Below are 26,039 nucleotides of genomic sequence, written 5' to 3'. Positions count from 1 at the left end.
TTTCCTCAAATATCCCACTCATAATTTTGGGTTTTTTAAATTCATCCTAACGATAAAAAAATAATAATAACATATACCCTAACGTATTTTCTCTTTTTAGTAGAAGTTTTTTTATGAAATATAAATAGTTTGGTTGTATTTTCCATTTTGTAAGAACCCTCCTTAAAGCATCATTGTAATTGCAAGAGTATTTCATAAATAGACCCATTGTGATACACTTAGAATCACAGTTAAGATGTGTGGGTAAATAGTCCGTTAATTTTTTATATTAAAAAGAAAACCTATTTTCTTTATACTAAAAAATATTAAAATTAAGTTTTCTTTAACCTTTTCTTTTATATTTAATAATTAAAATTATCTTAGTTTTTTAACTAAAAAAATTGGTTACAATATTTGTTATTTTATTTTAAGTATAAGATACTTTTCAAGAATGGATAGTAACTATAATAGTTATTTCAAATTTGATAATTTTTAAGAGGAGTCGTAAAGACTACGATATAATTTTCAACCTAAGTAGATTTAGCGTAATAGTAAATATACACTTTCATGCATGTAACGACAATATTAACATAAGTGAACACTAGTTTTAGGGCTATGTTTCCTAAAAGTAGCCCAAAAATCATAAAATTATGAATTTAACATTTAGTATAAAACTTTTAATTCACAAAATTCAAAAACTTAAAATATTTACTTAATTCTTCCAAATCTAAATTACCCAAATTAAATTTAAACAGCTTAAATAATTAAATATCTTATTATTAAACTCCAATTAAGAAACTAAATTAAACCAAACCAAAACAAAATTACTTAATCAAATAAAGCCAACTTACTAAAATTTATTAAGTGGTAAGGTATTAAATGCTCGATTGGCCAAGGTAAAGAAACACAATAGTGATACCCCAAATTTACTATCTAATAATGTCAACTTATAAACATTAATTAATTTCACGATCCATTTATTTTATTTTAATATTTTTCGAAGTGCTTTTAAAAATAAATAATGATAAAACACAGCATGAATAAAAATATTAAATATAAAGTATAAACTTAGACCCAAATATTGAAAAATACTAAAAAGAAAGATTTGCACACAAACAATAAACCGAAGCACTAAACTACACTTTTCTGATCCAAAACCCTCTCTTCAAACCAATTATTATTATTTGAGTTTCTCCTAATCAGTTTGTTGTCATACTTCCACCATTGAATTGAGTCAGTCATGGACATTATCTAATCTAGAAAATCATCGTTAGTCGATCCCTTCTATTTGATTAGATTAAGCTTGAGAACTAGCAGTAGTAGAATTTGAATTAAAACAGTGGTCATATCCTATATTTCTAACACTATATCTCTCTAAGACACAATTTTGAACCAAATCTTTTGCAAGCATAATCCAAGACAAGTTTGCAAATTAGATGGAGAAATAACATAAAAAGTGGACAGTGGCTTGTCCGATAAACTTTAGCATTTATACGTAGTTGAACCACCTCTTGATTGACAGTACATGCCTTATTTAATGGGAATTATATTTTTTGTTGGCACTTCAAAGTTAGCCAGTGTTTGGGGACAGGAAAGCACAGACCCCTAGCAAGAAATACAAACAAAAAGACAAGAAGACAAGAAATGGGACTAGCAAGGCAGGATCTACGATAGGCAACAATGGTGCGAGATTGAGACAAGAGTAAAAGGGGGATAAAGGAGGAGAAAAGGCCAGAAGAAGGTAAGAGAATACTTCTAAAAAATGTTGATCTAATAACACAAAACATATATATTTTACTAGAACTGGAGATTATAACTCTAGAACTCGAAGGGAAGAGTAAACCATAATTAAGAACTTAAGTACCAAATAGGTTGATTTTCCACTATGATTTCTAGAAACAAAAAATTATCTCCTTAGAATTTAAAGACAACTGTACAGCCTATAGAGCATATCTTGATCAAGTAAGATCGTTAAGACCAAAATAATTATGTAGTCATTCAATAATGCACCCTATTATCATTCAAAAAGTGGATGTTCATTGATTATGTTTCTATTTTAGCACTGCTGAGTTCAAATTTTGGAAAAGAAAATGGAAGGGAAAAGGGATTACTAAATAACAAAATAGAACTGATAATTAAACAAACAAGACCACTAAGTTGAAAAATACAACCACTGAGTATGTACAAGAGTACAAAAACGAAATTTAAGGCAAATTTCCTAAATCTAGTAAAGGTCAAGTAGAAGTGTACCAGCATGCACTCATATGAAGTCAACACTCATTGTTCTTCAATCCATATCTCAAGTCTCGCCTCCCTACTCTCATATATAAATAAAATTCCTTACAGAAACTGCAAAGCATGGAATAGCATAGTTCATCTGGCCACAACTGAAGGCAGACTTAACAATTCTCGACTGACTGCAGCAGAATCACCACACAATTCCAAAACTCTATCAGCGAGGACTGCAGAAGCAACATTGCAGGGTGTTAGTCAAAATTTTAAATTCTTCAATTAAGCAGGGGAAAGGATTACTGCCTAAACACAACACACTGTGGAACGTGTGAAATGTTCAATAATGACAAAACAACGTCAAGAATTTTGCTGCCCCCTTAACCAAGGGGATCTCAAATCTCATCCCCAGTTTATATTGTATTAAAGTGCGAACATTAGGAAATGAATTAAAATCTCTCCAAAGGGTTTCACTAAATTCTACAAGATCAACAGATAACCGAAGAAACAAAGGAGGAAAAAACCAAATGATTCAAACATGTCATTTCTTCCTCACCTCTTCTAACCAATTAAATTCAACAAACACCTGTGAGAATATCATGAATCGTGAGAGCTTATTAAATAAAGCTTTGTTCATCCTCCATCTTAAACAGTCTATATATTCTAGGAGATTAGCTTAGCCCTATATATCAGACATCTATCCTACCATAGGTCTCTCTCACCAAGGTAAAATGAAACAATAATATAACACTTAATTATTTAGTTTAAAGAATCACCATGAATTCTGAAACTACCAGTACCAACACGTACGACACGCACTTCCCTGTGTAGATCCTCTTACTCAGAAATGCAGAGATAAGAAAAGGAAACTTAAAATGTAAAGGAGCATAAAAGGCAAAATACCTATAGGATCGTGAACGAGATCCAGAAGGACTACGACTATCACCCTTTGGACTCCTTGATCTACTCCGTGCATTGTCCACTTCACGAGGGCTACGACCATTATCCTTCGGAGTAGGAGATCGGCTGTAATCCCGCCTATCACGAGGGGAACGAGAATGTGAAATTGATCTTGATCGTGCAGGAGATAGATACTCATCCCTTGCCCCACGGCTCCTGCATCATGCACAACAACAACAAAAAAAAATTACGAAAATCAACATATAAAACAGAAACGATTTTCATTCAGAATTGAAACACAACAAACCAACTCTCTCTCTAACAGGAAAGAAAACCTGTCCAAGCAGTCTTCAAAGGCCCCAATGAGGTACGTTCAATAGGTACTTATGATACTTGATCATACTTTTATAAGCACAATTTTCTATCAACATCATTTTCAAAACTGATCAACTAAAACATGACTTTTACCTGCACCATTTTCAGGTTTCCGAACAAAATAATGACAAGTAGATCCAAACACTGAGAATTATGCTCTATTAAGCTGTACTGGTTGATCAGCTTCTGACAAGTTCATAGCTCTCTTTGCCCCAACTTTCTAAAAAACACATTATCTTTTCTTGGACAATGTCACCATACGACAACCAGTAAAACTTTGGCCTTTTCTCCTTTGAAGATGATTTCTTTCTTTGGCCAACTATAAGCTCTAATCTTTCTTAACTGGATAGTATATGCAAAAGAAGATATCAAACTTAAAGATCACTTTCTTGCTGATAAATGGTTGAGATTTGTAAGGGAGGAAAAAATGGGGAAAAAAGAACCAGAGATAAAATTTGATTTAAAACTCTCGTCAATGCTCAACTTCTGCCTAAAAAAACAGATGTAAACAAACGATAAAAAACCATGCAACTAATGTAATTAAAAAAGTAATAGATTGTACTCATGGAGAGGGTTCGATAGGTAAAGTAAGCAAGTTGCCCATCACTTTATGATCGCTTTTCTTGTTAAACTTTATTAATCAACAAGTCTTTAAAGTCTCCCTTTACACTTTAATATCTGCATAAACAAGGAATCAAGTAGATTGTATACAATGTCCTGCAATGCAACTCTGTACCATGAAGGGAGTAGAATATTCCACGTGCATCAAATCAAACATTAAATTCTGTGTTTTTGCTTATCCATGATAACATTCAAGCATATGATATAAAAATTCTACAACTAAAGCCTGTAAAACAACAAAAAACTGAAACTGTTGCTTAGATTTAATATATAGCTTTGATGTTATAAACCTGATGGGGAAATGAAAATTAGAAGTGTCAAAATTATTGTCAGACTGATACCAATGTTTAGTGCATGTTTGAGTGTGATTTTGAAATTGTTAAAATCACTTGTCATGTACTACAGTCACTTTGAAACACAACACCTTTAGTCACACAAAATCAATTCAATTTTTAATTTTCACTCTTAAATGCATTTTTCAGACTACAAAATTGATTTTAAATGATTAAAAGCATTTTTTGAGTGATTATACGAATGACGAAAGAGATTATAATCATTTCAGAAACGACAGAGTGCTACTTATATTTACTGACTATGCACTTCACAACATGACAAAGGAACAAAGATGGCTCATCCATTAGAAATGGATTTTGTTACTTAAAATTGTAAGAGGTTTTTTGAACAAAACGGAAGTCTTGAGGTTCTGGTCGAAAATATAATTACATCGAGTATATTGGAATATTTCTACAAAAATGATTTTCACCAAAAATGAACTTAATTGTACATAAAATTTACAGACAATCATTTTGGTTCCACTGAAAATTAAAACAAGGAATAAGCACTTCCATTTTGGGGCTTTGGCGTTTGGGTACTCTATATAAGACAAGTACAAAATTTCAAAAATATTATACAATGCTTCTCATCCAAAAAGAATGCTAGTACAAAATTATAAAATTCAAAGAAGGCATGTGCAGCTTACTAAACAAGTAAACATCAAGACAGGAACAACCAATATTTCAAAAAAATGTACAAAAGTAAGAAGTAATGGAAACGGCAGGACGATAATGATGTTAGTCTTGCTAGAAGTAAAACAAGTATGATAAATAAGATCCAACCTTGAGTCGTGCCTGGCAGGTGAAGGTGAGCGCGAGTAAGCTGCAGTCAAATACAAAAGGCTGGTTGAGAATAAAAATCAAGGGTCTAATTACAATATTGCATCACGATGATAACATCAAAGATCATCAACCCAATGCAATTTTTGTCATGAAAGTCAGCAAAAAGGAAAGAAAGAAGAAAGATAAATGCATTGACACTAACAACGATTTCGCCGTCTCGGAGACCTTGCTGGAGAACGTCTTCTGTAGCTTCTACCACTGTATATGAGAAACAAGAGACAATCAATATAATAGATCAAAGTTAAAGAAATTGGTTTCATGGAGAAGATATTCAACCAAAAAGATACTACATGATTAGAAGTTAAGAGGAAGGCCATTGAACCTTGAGCGTGAAGTCACACGCATTTCTTGAGGAGTTTTCCTGTTCTCCTCAGCAAACACGATTCGTATCTCCCGTCCACCTATAACTGTATGATTTAGCTGCTGTTTTGCTTCAGCCGCGTCTTCTGCAAACCGAAACTTCACAAATCCAAATCCTCGAGGCTCCCTACAAATAGGCAATAAAGAGAATGATATCATAAGGTGAGAGAAAGCAAAGTAGATCTCTGTACTAATAAGTAATAACCAGAAAGGGTTGCCAGGCAGTATTAACTTTTAGACACATATTTAATGCAGAGCCACTGACAACTCAACTAATTCACACACGCTTCAGGAATTTCTTTCTTGTTGATCACTGCTATTATAGACTAACAAACACATCATTATCCTACAAATAATTCCTTGTCAGTCAATTCATCCTCTCTAGGATTAAGTGTGAACTAAGTTCAGGTTATCCGATAAATTTGCAGATTCCTTCCATATGCAGAAAACGCTACACTTCATTCTTTCAGATTGACTAGTTGTCGATCTTAACCAAATAATTACATGATGGTAAAGGAAATTTAATCGTTAAAACTCCAGCAGGGCTCCGAAATTAAGATCCCACAACTTAATCTCAAACATTTTCTCAACTTTTTTCTTCCATAACTAATATAGCCAAAACTCTGTTATCTAGTGTGGATACCCCGATAATTAAGAGAAAAAAATACCAGGAAATAATAAAGTGGTTTCTTCAACACCCAAAAGCGCACACGTTAACATGAAAGCGGCCATACCCAGTGTAGTAGTTCTTCGGCAGATACACGTCCTTAACAGGACCAAATCGCTCAAAAGGGATCCTAAGATCTTCCGGCCTGCATGGTACACAATGAAAACACTCAATCATTCCTCTTAATATATAGAATGGATAGACTACAGAAAACGAGAAAACAATACAATGTAGTACGATAGCACACGGCTTGACAATAAATTACTTGCAACAAATGCTCTTTGTGATCAACTCTTCAAATGACTACTAATCAAAATTCATACGGTAAGTCCCCCTATACAGCCTGCCCAAAATTCCAGATTCTAAACAAAAATGCACTAGTATGTACAAACACGAAAGCAAATGAGGCATTCAATTCCTCCATCAAACTAACAAAGCGAGACATTATAAATAATAGAAAGGGCTCGAAGAAGAACATGAAATACCTAGCATCAAGCGGGAGATTTCGCACGAGTAAACCAGAAGGAGCAGGAGAGCGACGGTCCCTATGAGACCTGCTTTCGCGGTACCGGTCTCGAGGGTCGTCGTCATACCTCTTCCGACCGCGTGGTGGGGTTCTACTACGCCGGCGAGGGCTGTAACTTCTACTCCGGCTCCGGTACCTGGCCATAGTGGATTATTAGCGTGTCTTACTCGGAAGCTGAAGCAGTGAAAACCCTAACCCTAATGGGAGTTTGGGAGAATGAAAATGAGTTGAATGATGGGCTTCGAATATTTTGGAGGGAGGGAGACGATCGGGTTGGAGATAAAATCATGCCCTAAACCCTACGCTTCAAGATTTAAACGTCCACCCATGACATGATCGGTGAGATTTGGGGATTTTAGGCAAATTTTATAACATTTTGTTTGATTCTGTTTTCGTTTCTATTTTTTAAGAATTCTCTTGTTTTTTCGTATTTACATCTTTAGTTCAATTTTGAATTTCATATGGTTGAATCTTTAAATTTATATATTATTTTAATTTTCTCAATTTTAAATTTTGCAATACTCAATGTTATTTTAAATTTAAATTTATTGTTTTTAAGTTGTATAAACTTCAATACTAAAATATGTATTTTTATTATTTTTATTATTTTTAATATTAAACATTTACGTTATAATTGAGTTAAGTTTCAATCAAAATAAAAATTAATCCTTTAAGTTATATTTTATTGTAATTATTAACATTGTAACAAATTTACATGTATTTGATAATGTTTTACAATTATTTTTATATTTTTAATGAATTTTATATATTTTTATTTTGTATATAATTAAATTATATTTAAACTAGAAAAGCAACCAATATTATGGAAAAACAACACAATAAACAAAAAATAATAAATAGTTATCAAACAAACTATTGTTTCTATTTTATTTTTTCAATAAACAATAATAGTTATTAAACATTATTTTATTTATGGTTCTTAGAAAATATATAACAATTAACGAGAAACAAAAAACAATGAACATGTAATTAAATAGATCCCTATTTTTCCTTTTGTTTTTTTAATATCAAAATTACCCTTTATTGACAACTTTAAAATATATCCTTATTTGTCGGTTGTGAGAATATTGGTTAACTTGCTTTTAGTTCAACCAACATGAATTTGTACTTACAATAACAACTTTGATGTTTGAGATTCGATCTTCTACTTCACATGTTATCAAAATATATGTTTGTGTGAAAGATCATAGAATTACAACACCGATGTGTTAAAATTATTAAACTACTGGAGAGAAAAAAAAATGTCTATGAATTTATGGTAAAAAACATCCCACAAAAGCTTGATTCTTTGGGAGTTTAGTTGAAAGCAGATGTATGGTTCATGGATATTCTTAGTCGTTTAACTAGTATTTATAATGTACTTGAGTAAATTGTAAATTTGAGTCATATAATATGAGGATCGTGTGTTTACCTTAAGTGGAGCAACCCTATTACCCACATTTTTACAAAAATGTGTGTTTTGACGCATTTTGCTAGAAAAATGAAATTTATATCTACTTAAAAAGTTGAAAGATGAACTAAATGACTTAAAAAAAATTTCAAGAACATTTCGTTATTATAAAGGTTTGCAAGTGCATTGTGTATTTACTATAGTAATTTAGTTACTAATGCGGAGGTAAAAAATAATCTCATATAACATGAGATGCATTGACATAATTTGATAATGTGATTGCTCTATATTATAATTAACTTATTTGATTGTTTGATAGTAATAGTAGTTAGTTAACAATTATTGTCAGAATATCAATTGACATGCACGATATGGTGAGGATCTAACCTTGTTGTCAAAATATGAATTGATATGTACACTGGGGGAGGTGAGTCATAAACCTAACTTTATTGTCAAAATATGAACTGACATGTACAATAGGGAGGTGATACTGCGACCTATGGAATAAATAATACAGTGAGAATTTAACCTAGTTGACTTGGCATCTCAAAACTTAGATATACAAAATAATAACTATTGGTATTATTATAAACCAACGAATTTAACATACATAGTTTTTGTTTACATTTATATAAATGTTGTAGAACTAATCATATATAAATGTGTCGAGGCAATGTTGATACCCTACGTGAGAAAACTAGTGGCATAAAACTCTTAATATATAACCAAAGTTTGTGTTATTGTTATATATATTCACCAAATAAATTAAAAGTTATAATAATCTATCTCACTATTTATTCAATCAATTTGATAGATATTCAACGACTATGGTTTTAAAACATTGTCATATATTTATTTGCTATTTAAATTATTACTCTATTAACAGTTTGCTATATTTTGATAGTTTTTATAATTACATTGAATTCACATAGAGTTGACCAAACATAACAAAGTATTAGAGTTGATCTTGCCCTAGACGTTTTCATTCAACATGCAATTTAATCATTTAAGATATGTTAAGGTAAATAGTAAAATGAAGTAGTAATATAAAAAATGGATACCCATTTAAAGACTAAAACTTAGTTCCTCATATATCGTGCACGTGTTTATTGTCATTAATTGTAATAGTTGTACTATTTTATAAATTAAGTAAATTTAATTTAGATTATTATATTTTAGTTCAACCAGAAATATATATTTTTTAGATTCGCTCCAATGAAAGGGAATGCAACCATTAATATATTTGTTGCTATCGATACATTTTTTTCCTATAGTTTTTTAAGAGTCCAACTAACGTTTTATTAACTAGTTATAAAAGAAAGGGGATAAAGGTTGAAGTTGTTTAAGTCCACCTCTATCTCATATTATTAGTTAGTTCAAATAACCGTGAATAGTCTGGATTGACTACACACAAAATAAAAGAGAGAGAAAAAAAACAAAATGTTTGAACAACGATTGTTCAAAATATACTACAAAAGTGTTTCAAAAACTATTTTGAGTGATTCTTAATAAGTAAAAGAAGATGTCTATAACATCTAGAAAGCTTGGTCAACCCATATAGGGTCAGTGTAACCTTATTCAAATTGAAAATATATCAATGGATAAAATGTAAACGGCCGTTTAAAGAACCAATGATAAAAAGGGGTCGTGATTAAAAAAACCGATCATCTAATTTTTTGTCTACATTAAATATTTGTTTTAACTCAAAGTTTCACTTAGATTGACTTTCTAAGAGGCTGTTTGAGACGAGTATCATGCAAGACTGTAATAGCCACGTCTAGTTACTGTAAAACTATTTAAAAACCTCAAATTTGTTGTAGTTTTTACTATTTGACATTCATCATTTTTTTTAACATTTGTAAGGGTATTTACTGTTTTTATTTTTCAAACTAAAATAATCTACACCACAAACATATATTATTATAACTCAACTATAATAACTTACGATTACATAAGCACGGTAAACATTCTACTTTGTATTTATTAACAATTATGTAATCAATTCGAAAATCAATTAAAATATGCACTAAACAAAGTTACTAGAAGTGGAATAGATCAAACAAGAGAAAGAAAAAAAAAAGGAATGTGAACATTGATCTTTAATTTCTTCATTTTTATTTGCTCAAAAGTTGACATTTAACAATAACAATTAACAAAACCACCCATGTCGTCATATTTGCAACATTTTCCATATACTCTTAGAATATTTCACCAAATTCAACAACAACAAATAAATAAATACACATATTTTTTTAATCAGTGAAGGCACAAAAATAAAATTAAAAATAATTACAATGGATATAGTTCATAAATGACGTATTTGTTGTTATCTAATATCAAATTCAACTTCAATTAATATTATCAATCAATCGAATAATTAACTTTATCTTTAAACAGAAAATAATAATAATAAATTATTCAACCATCAGTTTTCTAAAATAAAATATGCAACTACTAACTAATAACAAAAATTAACCAAAAAAAACTATGAACAAAAAAAAATAATACCAATTTTTTAAGGAAAATTTTCAAAAATATCTACCCAATAACAAATTTTATCATAGTTATTGATATACTATAATGAAAAAATTATTATCGATATAATTCAAAATTTTGCTATAGTTTATAAATATTTTAATTTATTTTGTTATTTTAAAAAAAATACATTCTCTAATAAAATTATTCTAACTATTTAAGTTCATTTACTTACAAATGCACTAAAAATTTGTTTTTTCGTTACAAATCACAATAGACTTGTATATACACTATGACGACAGCAATAAACAGTTCGGGCTTATCCCAATCTAAGCAAAATTATATCAATAAATGTAAAAAGGAGAAGAAAGAAAAAAAATTGAGTAGAAGAGGTTTTTGTAAAAATAAAAAAAAAAATTGACAAAATAAGATAAAATTCACTATACTTTGATTATTTGATGAAGCGTAAATAGTTGGTTAAATGTTACCTTTTTTTTCATTTTTTTCCTAAATAAATATAAATGATATAGAAAGTTGGATCGGTTTTGATACATTTTGGTGTTTTTTATAATGATGGGATCCAAACATGCATTATTGATAGAAGTCGAGAGTAGAGTGTCAACATGAAATGTCACGTGGGGCCTCAAAGAAAGAGGTCCACCACATTGGTTGGCTTGTAATCAAAGCATAAAATGTTACCCACAAGTAAAGATATTATATGTTGGTGTACTACAACATTTGTGTCATTCTCAATTAATCTTTCTTATTCCAATCTTTTTTAGGGTTCCACCCAATAAATGATGTACCACATTCCTTCCAAATCCTCCATCTCTAATATTTGTACAAACAAAACAAGAGGTTAGATAAAATTTACTAAATCCTAATGATCAAAAAATACATTTTATTTTATTTAGATTAAATCTTAAATTAATTAATATTCTCACTCCATAAATAAATAACATTTATCCTTATTTTTTGGAAAATTTTCAAAATAAAAGAGTTACAAAATATTTAAGCTTTATTTAAACAATGGAGTGTAATGAATTTGTCTTTTAGTAATTTTTTTGACAGAGGTAAGTAGTTTTTTTTTTCTTTCTATTTCAAGTTTGATTATTTATCTTTTTAATGGTTGGCTTTTAATTAATGTTTGGTGTGACTTAGTTTTTTTATTGATTGATTGTTAAGTAGTGTATTTCTCATTTTAAAACTATTAGGTAAAATCTCTTAAATCGCTTGTTTAATACAAAAATTTCACTTGATGATTGGAGACTGATTTAATATAATATCCAACGCATTAATATGAAAAAAGAATAAACAAGTGAAAATTAATATTAAATGAGAATGACAGGGGTTTGAACTCACGACCTATTGGCTTACATCGCTATAATATCGTTAAACCAAGTTTAATATAATATCGAACAACACAAGAGAAAATGACATGTTGTTCAATGTTATATGACTTCTTAAAAAACAAAACCTTTAGAACCAATCATTCACTTACCTTATGTCGTTCTCTTCAACTTTTATGCACACATTCGTTGCTTCACTAAACAACAATACAAATCATCTCGTCTTCACATAACAACGTTTTGTTTAGTTGCTCCTTCTCCTATTGATTTCTTGCTATCTTTAATTGAGTCCAACACAAACTTATGAAATATTAGAATGCCCAATTGCTATGATACATATTTATTTCAACTTTTGAATTGGTTACTTGGCAGCAATAATATGTGTATTTAAAACAGATAAATGACTTGGTTGTTGATAAGGATTCGCATCAAAGTCTTATTGTACCTCTCTCCCCCGTGATTTTCATTGATATTTTATTATACACCAAGGTTTCATTTGATTTATTTAGTACATATTATATTAAGTATGTTTAATTAGTCAGACAAGTGTGAAGAGAAAAAAAAAATCACACTAAAATAGACGATAAAATCTACAAAATATTTGAAAAATATAAAAAAGAAATCAACATCCTCAAATATTACTTAATAAATAATTTTTTATAAAAAAAAATGTAGTAAATTTTCGAGTTTTATCATTAACCTACACTAATGTGACATAAATATGATAAGTTAACTATGGATAAATCAACTGCATAAATTATGTCCAAGTAACAACAAAATCAAAGAAAAAACTTAGAAGTATTAGTCTCTAAATTAGTGACAAATTCATCGTATTATTAATCAATATATCAACTATATCTTTAGAAGTCGAGGTTGGATTTTCTATCTCATATTACATTGAAAATATTTATATTAGTTAATATGTGTCGTAGTGTTTATTCATTGACACTGTAAATACAACACAATAAACCAAAATATTCATAAAGTATAACAAAATTTTAGATCTATCACTAATATACTTTGAAATTTTATTATATTTTGTAAACATTTCCAATAGTTTTACCATTTACAATAATCCGCCTTATATATTTACGTAGTTACTCATTGTATGGTAATAGTTCAAAGTGTTACAAGAGACCCTCAAAAAATAGGAAAAAAAAAGTATGATAATAGGGTTTTTGTCATTACATTTTATAAATTGTAATAGTACCAAATTTAAAGTCCATAACCTAAAATTACCATATGATATCAATATGCAAAAAAAAAATAGATATCACGAACGATTTTTTAAAAATATTTTATCATTTTATACATTTTTATGCATTATAAAGTACCATAATAAATCTTATATTTATTTGGTTATTGTATCTCGTGAATTAAACTAAAATGATCATAAAGTACAATAATAAATGTTAGTTGGTCGAGTATATATTATTTTAGTTTGGATTAAAATAATTTATTTTGATATATAAATTGTTTTTGTTAGATGACAAAATAATAAAAAAGTCAATAAAAATAATAAACATTGATAAAAAAAAATAGTTATCAAAGTATTTATTTGTAATGAATATTAATTTTGTTTTAGTGTAAATAATATAATGGTAAGTTGGTATTATGGTTGGTGTGGCAAAGGGGCTTGCTACTTTCTTATTCTTCAATTGTTAATTTGGGTTAGAAAATGAAGAGTATGGATGTAGATTAATAGTATATAGAGAAACAAAGACCCGTTTAATTGGAGAATAGTTATATAATTTTAATTTGTTTATTATATTCCTCCTAATTTCAAACCCACTCTCAACTCCTCCACGCGCTATGGCTCTAGTGGTCTTTTTCTTTTTCTCTTTATTGGATTGTCAATGGACCATTTTCAAAAATATTTTAAAAAGATTTAAAATTCATACACCAACATTTATTTTTTTATAGTTAGAATCGATTTAAAATTTGAGCATTTATTAAGCTAGCGATTCAATAATGTTTTGATAAAAAAAATTGATTTCAATCAATAAATATATACCTTAGTGAAAAATATATCAAAACATTCACGAACAAATAACACACTAACACTTAAACTTGATCGACTAAATAATAATTAAGAAAAAAAAAGTGGTTACATGATAGAAGTCAGAATAGGAATAGCGCGTGGAGACAGAATAATCATTTTCCATTTCAATTACTAAAAAATTCTAAAAGAAAAAAGACTTTCCTCAACAGAAAGAAGAGTAAGAAAAATAAGAACATCTTACCTTGAAACTTGACCTGCCGAGCTGCCGTCGCTTTTCCGCCACCTTTTTCCCTTCCCAACCACCGGCTCCACCAACTCCGACCAACCTCCACCACACCCCAATCATCCATTTTCTAGGTCACTAATTCCCTCTTCAATGGAAAATCCCCCTCCCTCGCCGCTCTCTCATCCCTTACCCGACGTCGAAATGGACATTCAACTTCCCATGGCCGACGACTCCTCCACATCTCTCTGGGACTTGGGGGATCTCCTCGACTTCGCTGCAGATGATCAGTTTTCCTTCTCTTTGGAACAGGACAATTTGCCTTCTGCCTCCTCTCATTACCTCGAGATTCAATCCCAAACTCCACCTTCGAATTCCGACCGGATTCGGAAGCGCGACCCGAGGTTGACCTGCTCCAACTTCTTGGCTGGGCGAGTTCCTTGTGCTTGCCCTGAGGTTGATGCGATGCTTGAGGCAGAAGTCGCTGCAGCGCCTGGGAAGAAGCGGGCTAGGACGGCGCGAGTTGGTGCTGGCTCTGTTCGGTGTCAAGTACCGGGGTGTGAGGTTGATATTAGTGAGCTTAAAGGTTATCATAGAAGGCATAGAGTTTGTCTTCGTTGCGCTAACGCTACTGCTGTTGTGATAGATGATGAGACTAAACGATATTGTCAGCAGTGTGGCAAGTAGGTTGAGTTTGTGTGTTTTGATTTTTATGTTAATTGTATTTTTTTTTTTTCGGTGCTTATTTGATCAGTTCTAGCTGATTTTGCATGTTGTTCAAGTGCTGATGCTACTAGTTTGTGATTAGCGAATGGTATTCGACGGCAGCGCCCCTTTTTACTTCTCTTCGTCGTATCAAATTTTGTTACGCGATCTATTCTAACATTGTCTTCAATGGCATTGTATGCCCTTTAAATTATTTCCTCAATCTGGAAGCGTTGATCGTATATGATGCGGAGTGGATAGTTGCCATTTCTCCCCTTCTGGTGCATCACGTGTTTATGTCTAAATATCAGTCTTTTAGAAACCCAAAACACTGAATGCAAATTTTCTTTGCTAATGCTTCTTGTTTACTCCAATTGCTTGGCAGGTTTCATGTTTTATCTGATTTTGATGAAGGCAAACGGAGTTGTCGAAGAAAATTAGAGCGGCACAACAATCGTCGGCGTAGGAAGCCCGTTGATTCCACACCTTCTATGGAAAGTGATCGATCAAGCATGCAGCTAGAGGATGTTTCTTGCGATGGCGATGTAGGGAAAGGTAACAATCTAAAACAGCTGGTGCAGTCGCAGTGTTACAATTGCTGTGTCATTGGATTTCTCTCACTGGCATGTACTCTTACAGATAATATTCTTTTCAACAACCAAACTGATCAAAAGGAGGTAGTGCATTTGGAGTCTGACGATGGGCTGGTTACCTCCACCGTATGTTCAGCTCCCGATCAGCAAAATAATGTAGAAAGCGGGTTAACTTTAGTGGGAACTGGTGAAGCTCAAGTGGATGGAGGAAAAGATAATTCCAAATCTCTTGCTTCGTCCTATTGTGACAACAAAAGCACATATTCATCAATGGTGAATGCTTTAAAGATTTTCCCCCCTCCTTTCTATTTTCTGTTCATATCACATGGGATGATTCCAAGTCTGTTTGCTATAGTGTCCAACTGGGCGAATATCATTCAAGCTTTATGACTGGAATCCTGCAGAGTTCCCTAGAAGACTTCGGCTCCAAGTATTTTCATCTTTACAGTTTAGTACTTAATGAAAAATAATTTTGTTCAGAAAAATATTAGAATTTGGTTTATTTGAATTCAAATCCATTGCAGATATTTGAATGGTTGGCTAATATGCCTGTTGAGTTGGAGGGATATATTCGGCCTGGTTGTATAATTTTGACTGCATTTGTTGCAATGCCGAAGTTCATGTGGATAAAGGTAATTTCAAGTTGATGATTTCAAATATATGTTGGTTTTATAATTTGGTAGCATTTTTGCTTTTCTAGTTGACTGTAATCATCAGTTTAAGATCAGGCTTTTTACTCTCTAAGGATAGCCAATGAATCATATTCTGTTACAGCTTCTGCATGTTTGCCCCTACTCATAATTAGGTTGTCTTTAAGTGGAATCACTGTCCTCATAGTTCCAGTTAACTGGAATAATTAGCTTCCGCTACTCATAATTAGCTTGTCTTTTATCTCTAACTGGAGTCATTGTCCTCGGAGTTCCACGTTCCTTTTCAAACAACTATCTGATAATTAGTCCCTGAATTTTCTTAAACTAATTAATTTCTCCAACCACTGACAGTTACTTGAAGATCCCACGACACACGTGCATAATTTTGTAGTTGCACGTGGAAGACCTCTTTGGGGGAGGGGCAACATACTTGTTTACTTGAACAACATGATTTTTCACGCTATGGAAGGTGTGTCAACAATTTAGTATTTTTGTTTTCTTCATCAGGAATATGAGCATGTTTCACGGCAAATTCAGCCATTATGTTATTTGGTTTCTAATACATGGTTTAGGGGTTCACCATCCCCTCTTCTTTTGCTTTCCATAAGATATGGCTGTAGTGAAAGTTCTTGATTTTTTGTTATACTTGTTCTGCTGATGAAGATACAAGAAATTGCTCATATGTCCTTTTTGAGCAAGCATTGCCTCCTCTTTCCTTTACCTTGAGAATCCACACTGCCTTCTTCATTTGTTTGTGGTTATTGTTTCAGCTGGTTGGAAGGAGTGTGTGGAATATCAACCACCCAACCGGGGTCCTCCCACCTTGGTGAACACGTTGACTATTAAATTTTAATCATCAAATACTAGTGGACACTAAATCTACAAAAAAAAAAAAAGATTGCTGTAAGGCTTTAATTTATCCAGTGTCTAGAGATTGACATGTTCTAGATTATAATAGTAATTATTATTATAAGTTAATTGTTGAATTTTCTTAAAGGTTATTTATTTATATTTTTTGAGGATTTTTTTTGTTTAATTGGTACAGGGGAAAGTGTAATGAAAATTGAGATGGATATGCAGGCTCCAAAACTTCACTATGTACATCCTACTTGCTTCGAGGCTGGAAAACCCATGGAGTTTGTTGCTTGTGGAAGTCATTTACGACAACCAAAATTTAGGTATTACAACATTAGAATTATACTCCATATTCATTTGACCTCAAAAAAGTGTCTGATTTTCACTAAAGGGAAAGAGATTAGCTATCAACTCACTTCTTTTTGGTTATTTGGTTTTATTTCACCGTCCTTTAAATTTCCCTTGTTATTCCTGTATGCAACTGGACCTATCCATAAATCGAGACCATGCATGCTTCACATATTAACTTCTATATTCTTTCATTAAGTTTTAGGTTTTGTTTTTATAAAAAACTTTTGAAGGTTTGTATTTTATTTTTCTTAATGATGTTGCTTACCTATATTTTAATAGACGTTTGGTTGCCTTTGATTCAATGCTAAAGGATTTGGCATCCAAATGATTTTTCTGGTAAACTTAAAAGAAAAAACTCGTCGAAGTCTTTCACTCCTAAATTATCAGCTGTAGACTTGGAGTGAGGCCCAGATGCTTGCATTATCCAAAAAGATTATCTTTTCCAAGTGTTGGGAGATAGCTTCGTTCTATTGAAGGAACAAATTAGCTGGTGTATTTTATTCTTTACCTTTTTAAACCAATGGATATAATTAGCCTCAAAAGTCAAATACATAACAATGTTGTGCCAAGCCAGTTACTAAAGGCCAAATAGATATTGGCAGTAGGAATTGCATGCTTGTACATATGTCTGGAAGAAGTTAAATATTCTGTATACTGTGGAGTTTCTGGGGTCCACTGTATCTATGCTGAAGAAAAGGGCCTGTGAATTGCAAATGAAATTCATTATCTATGCTGAAGAACATTACCTATGCTCACAGGTCTCTTGTGTCTTTTGGTGGAAAGTATCTTGACCACGACCAGTCTTTTGTTCTTCCTCATTGTCAAAAAGAAGGTAATGCTACTTGGAGTGACCACCAGTTGTTCAAGATATGTATACCCCATACAGAAAACGATATTTTTGGCCCCGCATTTGTTGAGGTACGTGGATGTTTTCCATCTCTTATTTTTTGGTTAATTATTCTCACCTGCCTCTGCTGCCCTCCCCGAGGATAAATAAAGTAAAGTGAAAATAAGTTTTAAGAAACAATGACCTAAATATATTTTCTTGAGATAAGTGTTTTCTGAACTATTTTTAGATTAACATTTTAAAACTCTCTTATGGGTGTGCACGTGGGAAAAAGAAAACTAAAAAAGGAAAAAGAAAGAAGAAAGAAAAAGAAAGAAAAAAGAAAGGAAACATAAACTTCATCAAGTTATTAGAACCAAATTAATTTTAGAAATTTGGTTTGAAAGGATTAAGAGGGTCTTTCACAATAAATCTATGATTTGGTTAGATTGGTTCAATTTAGCTCATCTTTTCCACATGGTGTTCTCTTTCTAAACGCTTGGAGGTTTCTCTATTCAGGAATTTTGTGCTTTTTGTTTTCTTTCCCTTGGGTTTCTAGAATTTTTGAGCATCGCCCTCTTTAAATTTTGTTTCCTCTCAAAAAAGGAAAAAAGGGAAAAAAAAAAAGCCAAGTTAAGTCTAGACTTATTGGCATGGGAATAGACTAAGAAATGGAATTTATTTATTATTATTATTATTTTTTAATTTTATATATATATATAGAAGAAACAAATCCATAGATATATGAAATAGAAAGAGGAGCTGAGGCCCTTGACCAAAGGAGTTGCATAATATTTCTCCAATTGGTTATAAGGAAGGAAAAATCATAAGATTGGAAAATAAATGGAAATATGGATTATATCCTGTCTTCTAATATGTTTGCACTTCTCTCATAATTTTTTGTAAATACACTGTGTAGGTTGAGAATCAGTCAGGCCTGTCAAATTTTATTCCCATACTCATTGGAGATAGTGAAACTTGTTCTGAAATGAAAGCTATTCAGGAGCGGCTTGATATGTCTCTGCTTGTGGAAGCTACTGGTTCTTCACATGATACTTGTGAACATTCTTCATTGAGACAAAAAGTATATTCAGAACTCATGATGGACATATCTTGGTTGCTCAAAAAGCCTTCATCAGAGCCCATGCAGCAAATTATGAATTCGTCACAAATTCAAAGATTCACACGTTTGTTAAAATTTTTGATATGCAATGACTCAACTGTCATTTTGGGGAGAGTCTTGGAACATCTTAAGATTGTCATGGAAAATGTGGAATCAAATGTGGGGGTTAATGGCTCCAATTATCCTGATTTAAGGTTTTTCGAGAAGTATTTAGATTACGCAGGAGATGTTCTTCAACTGAATCTTCGGAAAGCTGGCAATTCGGTGCTACACCTAGGATTTCTTAAGCCAAAAGGGGGTCATGTTTCTCAAAGCAGCTCCGAGAATAAATTGGTTTCAGTCGCTCCTGGGACTACACTGGTAAGAGTTTCATTATTTTCTGCAGGGTTTCTAATATTGAATTTGTCTCTCATCTTATTTGAAAATTTCTGATTTAGATTTATTTTTTGTATGAGTAATGGAGAACTTTTATTCTAAACAAAGACCCAAGTACATGAATAGCCGAGGAAACCAACAACTAACCATGAGTGTTAAAGTCCTAATTAGCATTTGATGGAAAAATGGAACTATAGATATTGAAGACATTTATCGATGCAATTTGAAAGAGAAACTGTGAGGTGGTTTCTTTTAAATCTCCTCATCGGTTTCTTTTCCCCCCTCTCCCTCTAGCATAACTTCTTTAAAGAGGCATTCTCAACAGACTTCAAGGTAGCTTTTGACTGAGTAAGGAGTATGGTACAAATGTTCCATAATTTTTTAGGCAAAAGGGGCAGCGATTTGGAAAGATTTAGCTGCCAGAGTTTTGTCTCTGAGTGAAATCACTTGTATTAACGTCTTGCAAAATAAGTTCTCAGAAGAAAATTCTATTTTACTTTGGAAATCTCTTACTCCAGATTGTGTGAAGAGTTTCTTGTTGAGGATATAGACTACATTAATAAGATGAATCAAAGATTAGACTTAAAATTGCCTAATATTATTTAACCTCCAGAGAAACCTATTATTTAGAAGGATTGACAAACGCCTTTGAATAGTTTGCCAAAGGGCTGTAAAAACTTGTATATCTCTATGGGAAAGGTCCACAGAGATGCACCTTTCAAGTGCTGTGCTCTTGATTCCAGCAGTTCTCGCTGACATTTTTATTGAGAGCTGATTTTTTTGTTTTTGTGAAGTCAGAAAATGGTAATCTTCCTGTTGCACATTTTGATGGTGAAGATATTTTCTCCAATCTTTCTGCATTGTACCTCACAGCTCTGGCGTGGTTGAGATTTTCAAGTTTATGATGTTTGTTGGTGAACCGAACGCCATGATCCTCATCAACAATCCTAGCATATTAAAGTCCCATTTTGACAAGCACAATCTTTTTTTTGTGAGGTTACCCGCTCCCACACATCCTCCATCTCTATGATGAAAAGCTTTCTTCGAGTTCACCAAGTGACTTCCACAGAAAATTTGCAAAGTTTTTCAAGTAGAAACTTTTACCTATGTTAAGGGTTTTGGAAGTACACGTAGTAAGTTGGCAAACTTGAGAAGACTGGTTCAACAGGAATCGGCCGACTTTCCTTGTGAAAGATAGTGTTTACCCATTTATCTAATTTCTTGAAAATCCTATCAATCATCAGATTTCAAACATCTGCTTTTCTTGGATGGCCTCTCAATAGCTTTCCCAAGTAATTGAATGGTAAACATCCTAGTCTATTAGTTAGGAAAAATGATCTCCTGTTAGTATATTTTCAATGTTGATTTTTATTTATACGATTGCCTCATATGCCTCAAAGGTAGTTGTATCGGTTGCATGGTGATTTTAGTTTTGGACCTTTTGTTAGATTCTATGTTTAGGTCATTAAGAAGTCCACTGTAGATACCTCTATTCAATTGATGACTGTGGGTGTCTATCGGTAAGAGATGAAGATAGAAAGGAGATGGTCCCCTAGTTGCGGACTTCTTAAGAAAAAGAGAGAATTTGCCTTGGTCTTCCAATATACAAGATCAAAGCTTGGTTATTGCTTTTTATCCCCTGGAATCTTTTCTTTTTTTTTTTTTTTTGGATAAGAAACATGTATATTCATATGTACTCTGGACTTTTTTAAGTGTTTCATGTTAGCAATTCACAGTTAGGCGGAGCCGCGGAAAAGTGCCTGGAAGTTGTTTGGAAACTATTTTCTAAGTTTCATATTTTGTTTTTTAGGACAAAAGTATTTATTTATAAAGGATTTGGATCGCTTTCTTAAACTTTTATTTGCGTGTTCTTACAATTGATCTTTTTCTTCTTCTGAAAAAATTATAATAAAAGAAAAAAAGGAAGATAATGAAGTTATTCCAGAAACCTTTAACTTATAGGTCATTTAATTGTAACTTTTAGAGACAGTTTTGAAATGAAAAATTAAAAACCATTTTCAAAATAGTTCTGGAAACAGGTCCTAGTGTCATGAGCCTAATGAAGGCCTTCAGGTAAGAGTTTCAAAATATTAATAGCTTCACATTTGATATTCTGATCATTTGAAATACTTGAATCTTCCTCCTCGACTAGCTAAAACATGAGTGCATTTTATCTCCTGCTACTGGTGGTTTTATGGAAGAGGCTGGTGTTTTCATTTCCTTCTTGGACTTTCCGACTTTGCATCTTGTCACTGTTTTAAATCTTCCATTTAGAATGTCTGGAAGCACCATTTGAATTTGTTTCATGTCAAGTTCCTCAGAACTTATTGGGGCAAATTCCTCTTGGATATGAAATTCTTTGACATGGTTGACAATGTCCGTGTTCTTTTAACCAAGAATACCGAATGTCTCCAAGTTTCTAAGTTTTTAAGTATGTTTTAAGACATCTGAGAAAATCAGCTACCATAGTTTTTAAACTAATGCTACCAAGATAATTGTGAACATTTGTGAATCACACCATTCTTCTGTGAATTTGGGAAAGTGGCAAAGATAAAGCTTGAAAATTTCGAACTTGAGAGACATTGATTGGGCTGTAGTAAAAGCATCGTTCTAAGGAGAATGAGGAAGGATGAGAGGTATTCCTATCTTTCTTGGAAGTTCTGGATAAGGAAAATTTGACAGGCCATTCATCAGATACCAGGCCATCAATTAGGAGCTCTCTTGTAATCCCTCGTATTAAACTATGGAAATTGACCATAGAAAAGATTAATACTATTTAGAGAGAGACCACCATTTAGTTTATTAGAAAAGTTTCTATGCTACCTCCGCAGGATTTTTTATTGGTCCACCTAATCATGTGAAATCACCCACCATTAACGCATTTACGATCATTACAGTGAGACTGTGGTGGTCATGTCAAAATTCCTTTCTATACCTACTGGGAGGGGTTGGTAATTCCCAAAAATGGAGCCTCTGAGAAAACGCCCCAAGGATGCTTAAGCCTTTTAAAATGTTTCATCTATGAATATTCAACCTTGATTAAGGGCATGGAACTATTAATTCTAGACTATATTCTAGAAAGTTGGTGATTGGTTATGAATTTCCATTTTCTTAGGTTTTTGGTTCATTTGAGTTTTTCAAGGTACAACTAGTTTATTAGGGATTGGGACTGCAGTTTTGCATTCTTTTAGACTCTTCTTTCTCGAGAAAAAATTGCCCTTGAAAAAAATTCTATGCCAGGTCCTTTACCACTTTAATCACCTTGAAAAATTCACGGTCTCAGATACTATCCTAGAACAGCAGTGGAATCCTATTGTGGGCTTAAATCATGACCCGTAAAATGTTTGTTTGACAAGCTGGTTGACTATAATATTCATCATAGATCTTTCACAGGAACGATTCACTCATATTTATTCTCTTTGTTTTTACCTGCAGAAAATGGAGCCAAGAGAAAATGGTCATTTTCCAGCAGTGGCAGGTTCAATTTCCACTGGTAATGTGGAAACAATACCTCTTATAAACGAAAAGCTCAGCGAGAAAATCACAATTCAAGAACATTCAAGGAAGTCATGTGGTCTTCAATTCTCAGGTGTTCTTTTTAGACGTCAGACAACACTATTTGCAGTAACCTTTGTTGCTGTTTGTTTTGGAGTATGTGCAGCTTTAGTTCATTCTCACAAAGTTGGCGAGTTTGCAATTTCAATCCGCAGATGCTTGATAGATAAGTTGTAAACAGAAGTATCTAAACTTGGAAAAAGCACTTCAACTCTTCTGATCCATTCAATCTTCCGCTGAAAATTAGTTCAAGAACTGCCAATTTGTGGCGCCTGCAGTCTTATCCAGCAAATGTGAAATGGAACGATGACATGACAAAAACCAAAGCCAAGAGGTTACCATAGTTTTGTTGTGTTTAGAGCACAGACCTGTTTGATGCTGATGACTTATCGTTTACGTCTCTGGTTGGCTGGTAAGAACACGAGTTCCAAGTCGATTTTTGGTTGCACTGGATGCAGGATTCCTAACTTTTGTACATTTGTATCTCACCTAAAGTAAGTTAAAGCAGATGCTGGATGTACCAATGTGTTGTAATAATTTCCAGGTTTCACAGCTAACAATGAATTTCTCATTCATCATAGGTTAAACCACTGAGCTTTCAATGCTTTCATAGCTCCTGTATTATTGAACTCGATTTTTTTGTACATCAAATTTGAGGTTTGGAGATTTTAATTTCCGACTTCAAAAGAAGTACATGCAAATTATCATTGAGCATGTTTGCCATCCAACTCCATTCTTAATATGATGTTAACAAATTAGTTGAGGTTAGAAATTTCTTGACATAGGGTAACACTGCAAACTTTCTGCAGTTTCTAAGAATATGAATAAGGATGGTTTGTATACAAATCATTGGAAGCTCAATGAAACTATCAATTAAACTTTACAAGTTGTAAAATTTCAAAAATAATTACAAAATCCTAAAGTTGTATTACTCCTCAAAAAAATATCAAGTCACTTTTATTTGAAACTAAGTTTTGACTTCAAGAAAAAAGTATTAGTTCATCGGGCAAATTTATCTTTTTTTTAAGAAAGGGTAAAAAATAGGTTACATATTTTAAGTTTAGTTAATTTTGTATTGATTTAGTACGATTTTGCTATATTTACAATTTTGTAAATATTTTGATTTATTTCGCTACTTTTACATTTGAAAGTGTTCTTTAAAAGTATCTAATCTCTTTAAATAATCGAGTTTGTATCGAATGAGTTTTTAAAATTTTAATTATTTGACAAACTTTAACTTTCCTTAAATTCATGTGGCTACTAAGTACTAAATTGAATTTATAAAGTTTTACTAGACATCAATCTTGCATCTAATAGAACTAATTTAAATGGTTATTTTCAAATATAGTAAAATATCACTGTGTTACGTGTATAAACTATCCAATTAAAGAAAAAAAAAAGATTTAGACGGCAACAAATATGGCCAAAACTTTGTTTTGATGAATGAGGGGTTTTGGGATCTAAAACAATGAGCTAAAGTGATGAAGTTTAAGTCATTTTCTATCCAATCATTCTGACTCAGATCCTAATCAATATTCATATCATACAATGATTTAAGTTGGACAATTTGGAACCAACCACCTTGTCTTTCCCCTCTTCCCCTCTCTTCTCTTTTCAATATTCTATTTCTAGTTAGACCAATCACAAATTATCATTTTAAAACTTATTTCTATCCTAGTTTTTTTTTTAAAAAAAAGTTGTTTAAATAATCTGTTAATCCGAATATAGCCACCGGGATTGAGTTACCTCTCGAAACAATTGGCAATCGAAGGGTCCCTACCTTTTTAGGTTATATTTTGAGTTATATTTTATTTTTGGCCGAATACTTGTTTGAGTTCTATCCGCTTGAAACCCTAATATGAAAAGTAATATTCTATCGAATTTCTGTCAACTCTCTTTGGAGCTTTTCAGATAAATAATGTAGTTGTGTCCTGAGGTTTGTTGGTCCATTTATTTATTTAGAAAAAATACGAACGGTAAAATGTTGACATAACTTTAAAAGAATTTTCAATTTTTATCTCTAATATTTTTAATTTGATATGTTTAGTAAATACTAGATAAATTTAAATTGATTATTGCATATTAGATATAGAATTGAAAACACATCGACTTAATGCAGTTTAAGAAACTATTAATATGAATATGTTTTAAGAATGTTACTTGAATAATGAACAATGAATTAATGGAAGAGACTAATTTGTAAATACTATATTTATTAAAAATATATGAATCAAAATTAAACATTTAACAAATTTAAATGTATAAAGATGAAAAGTGATATTTTAAACTAAAAATTATTAGAGGATAGGTTGATTTGATACATTATGACAAAAGCCAAGTTGGCATAAAATAACAAATGTTAGAAAAACTCACATTGTATGAAAGAAAAATATTCATCAAATTGGAGATCGATGTGATATAATATAACGTAGCCGCCAACCTTAATTTTCATTAATTTAATTCCATTTGATTCATAGAAACAAAAGGGAAATTATATTATTGTTTTTCTTCATATTTTAGCATTTTTTTTGGGTTTTTTTTATAAATATAATAAAAAAACAAAATATTTACATAACATAAGTGACAAAATATCACTAAAAAACCCAAAAATGCTTTATACACAATTTTGCTATTATGAGAAATATCTTACCTTTTTATTTAAATTTTTTAAGTTAAAGTGGTGTCTTCAAATCTTTTTAATGTATTTCATTATG

General features: G+C 31.8%; 2 protein-coding genes across 2 annotated transcripts; one reads left to right on the top strand and one right to left on the bottom strand.

Annotated features, from left to right (window-relative positions):
• Positions 1-2,086: 2,086 nt before the first annotated feature.
• LOC101216537 (serine/arginine-rich SC35-like splicing factor SCL28) lies at positions 2,087-7,194 on the bottom strand. Its single transcript, XM_004134131.3, has 7 exons — positions 6,792-7,194; positions 6,374-6,451; positions 5,602-5,766; positions 5,422-5,477; positions 5,220-5,259; positions 3,112-3,324; positions 2,087-2,441 (listed from the first exon to the last, which is right to left on the bottom strand). The coding sequence occupies exons 1-7, from the start codon at positions 6,974-6,976 to the stop codon at positions 2,432-2,434; spliced, it is 747 nt and encodes a 248-aa protein (XP_004134179.1). The 5' UTR covers positions 6,977-7,194; the 3' UTR covers positions 2,087-2,431.
• A 7,066-nt stretch (positions 7,195-14,260) lies between these two features.
• Positions 14,261-24,053, top strand: LOC101205874 (squamosa promoter-binding-like protein 7). The gene is made up of 10 exons (XM_011652713.2): positions 14,261-14,975; positions 15,383-15,552; positions 15,637-15,863; positions 15,946-16,020; positions 16,115-16,222; positions 16,592-16,709; positions 17,286-17,418; positions 18,205-18,364; positions 19,192-19,755; positions 23,206-24,053. Exons 1-10 carry the CDS (start codon positions 14,446-14,448, stop codon positions 23,500-23,502), a joined length of 2,382 nt encoding a protein of 793 aa, XP_011651015.1. The 5' UTR covers positions 14,261-14,445; the 3' UTR covers positions 23,503-24,053.
• The last annotated feature ends 1,986 nt before the right edge of the window (positions 24,054-26,039 follow it).

Source organism: Cucumis sativus, chromosome 3 (genome assembly GCF_000004075.3).
Source record: "Cucumis sativus cultivar 9930 chromosome 3, Cucumber_9930_V3, whole genome shotgun sequence".
Lineage (NCBI taxonomy): Eukaryota > Viridiplantae > Streptophyta > Magnoliopsida > Cucurbitales > Cucurbitaceae > Cucumis > Cucumis sativus.
Note: the sequence above shows the minus strand (reverse complement) of the source record. Positions and strands in the feature narration are given on the sequence as shown.

Coding starts and splice junctions, on each gene's coding strand:
- LOC101216537 (XM_004134131.3), bottom strand. CDS start 6,976: ATGGCCAGGTACCGGAGCCGGAGTAGAAGTTACAGCCCTCGCCGGCGT. Junction 5,767..6,373: donor CCGAAGAACTACTACACTGG/GTATGGCCGCTT, acceptor GCCTATTTGTAG/GGAGCCTCGAGGATTTGGAT. Junction 5,260..5,421: donor TCCGAGACGGCGAAATCGTT/GTTAGTGTCAAT, acceptor ATTTGACTGCAG/CTTACTCGCGCTCACCTTCA.
- LOC101205874 (XM_011652713.2), top strand. CDS start 14,446: ATGGAAAATCCCCCTCCCTCGCCGCTCTCTCATCCCTTACCCGACGTC. Junction 14,976..15,382: donor TATTGTCAGCAGTGTGGCAA/GTAGGTTGAGTT, acceptor ATTGCTTGGCAG/GTTTCATGTTTTATCTGATT. Junction 19,756..23,205: donor TCGCTCCTGGGACTACACTG/GTAAGAGTTTCA, acceptor TTTTACCTGCAG/AAAATGGAGCCAAGAGAAAA.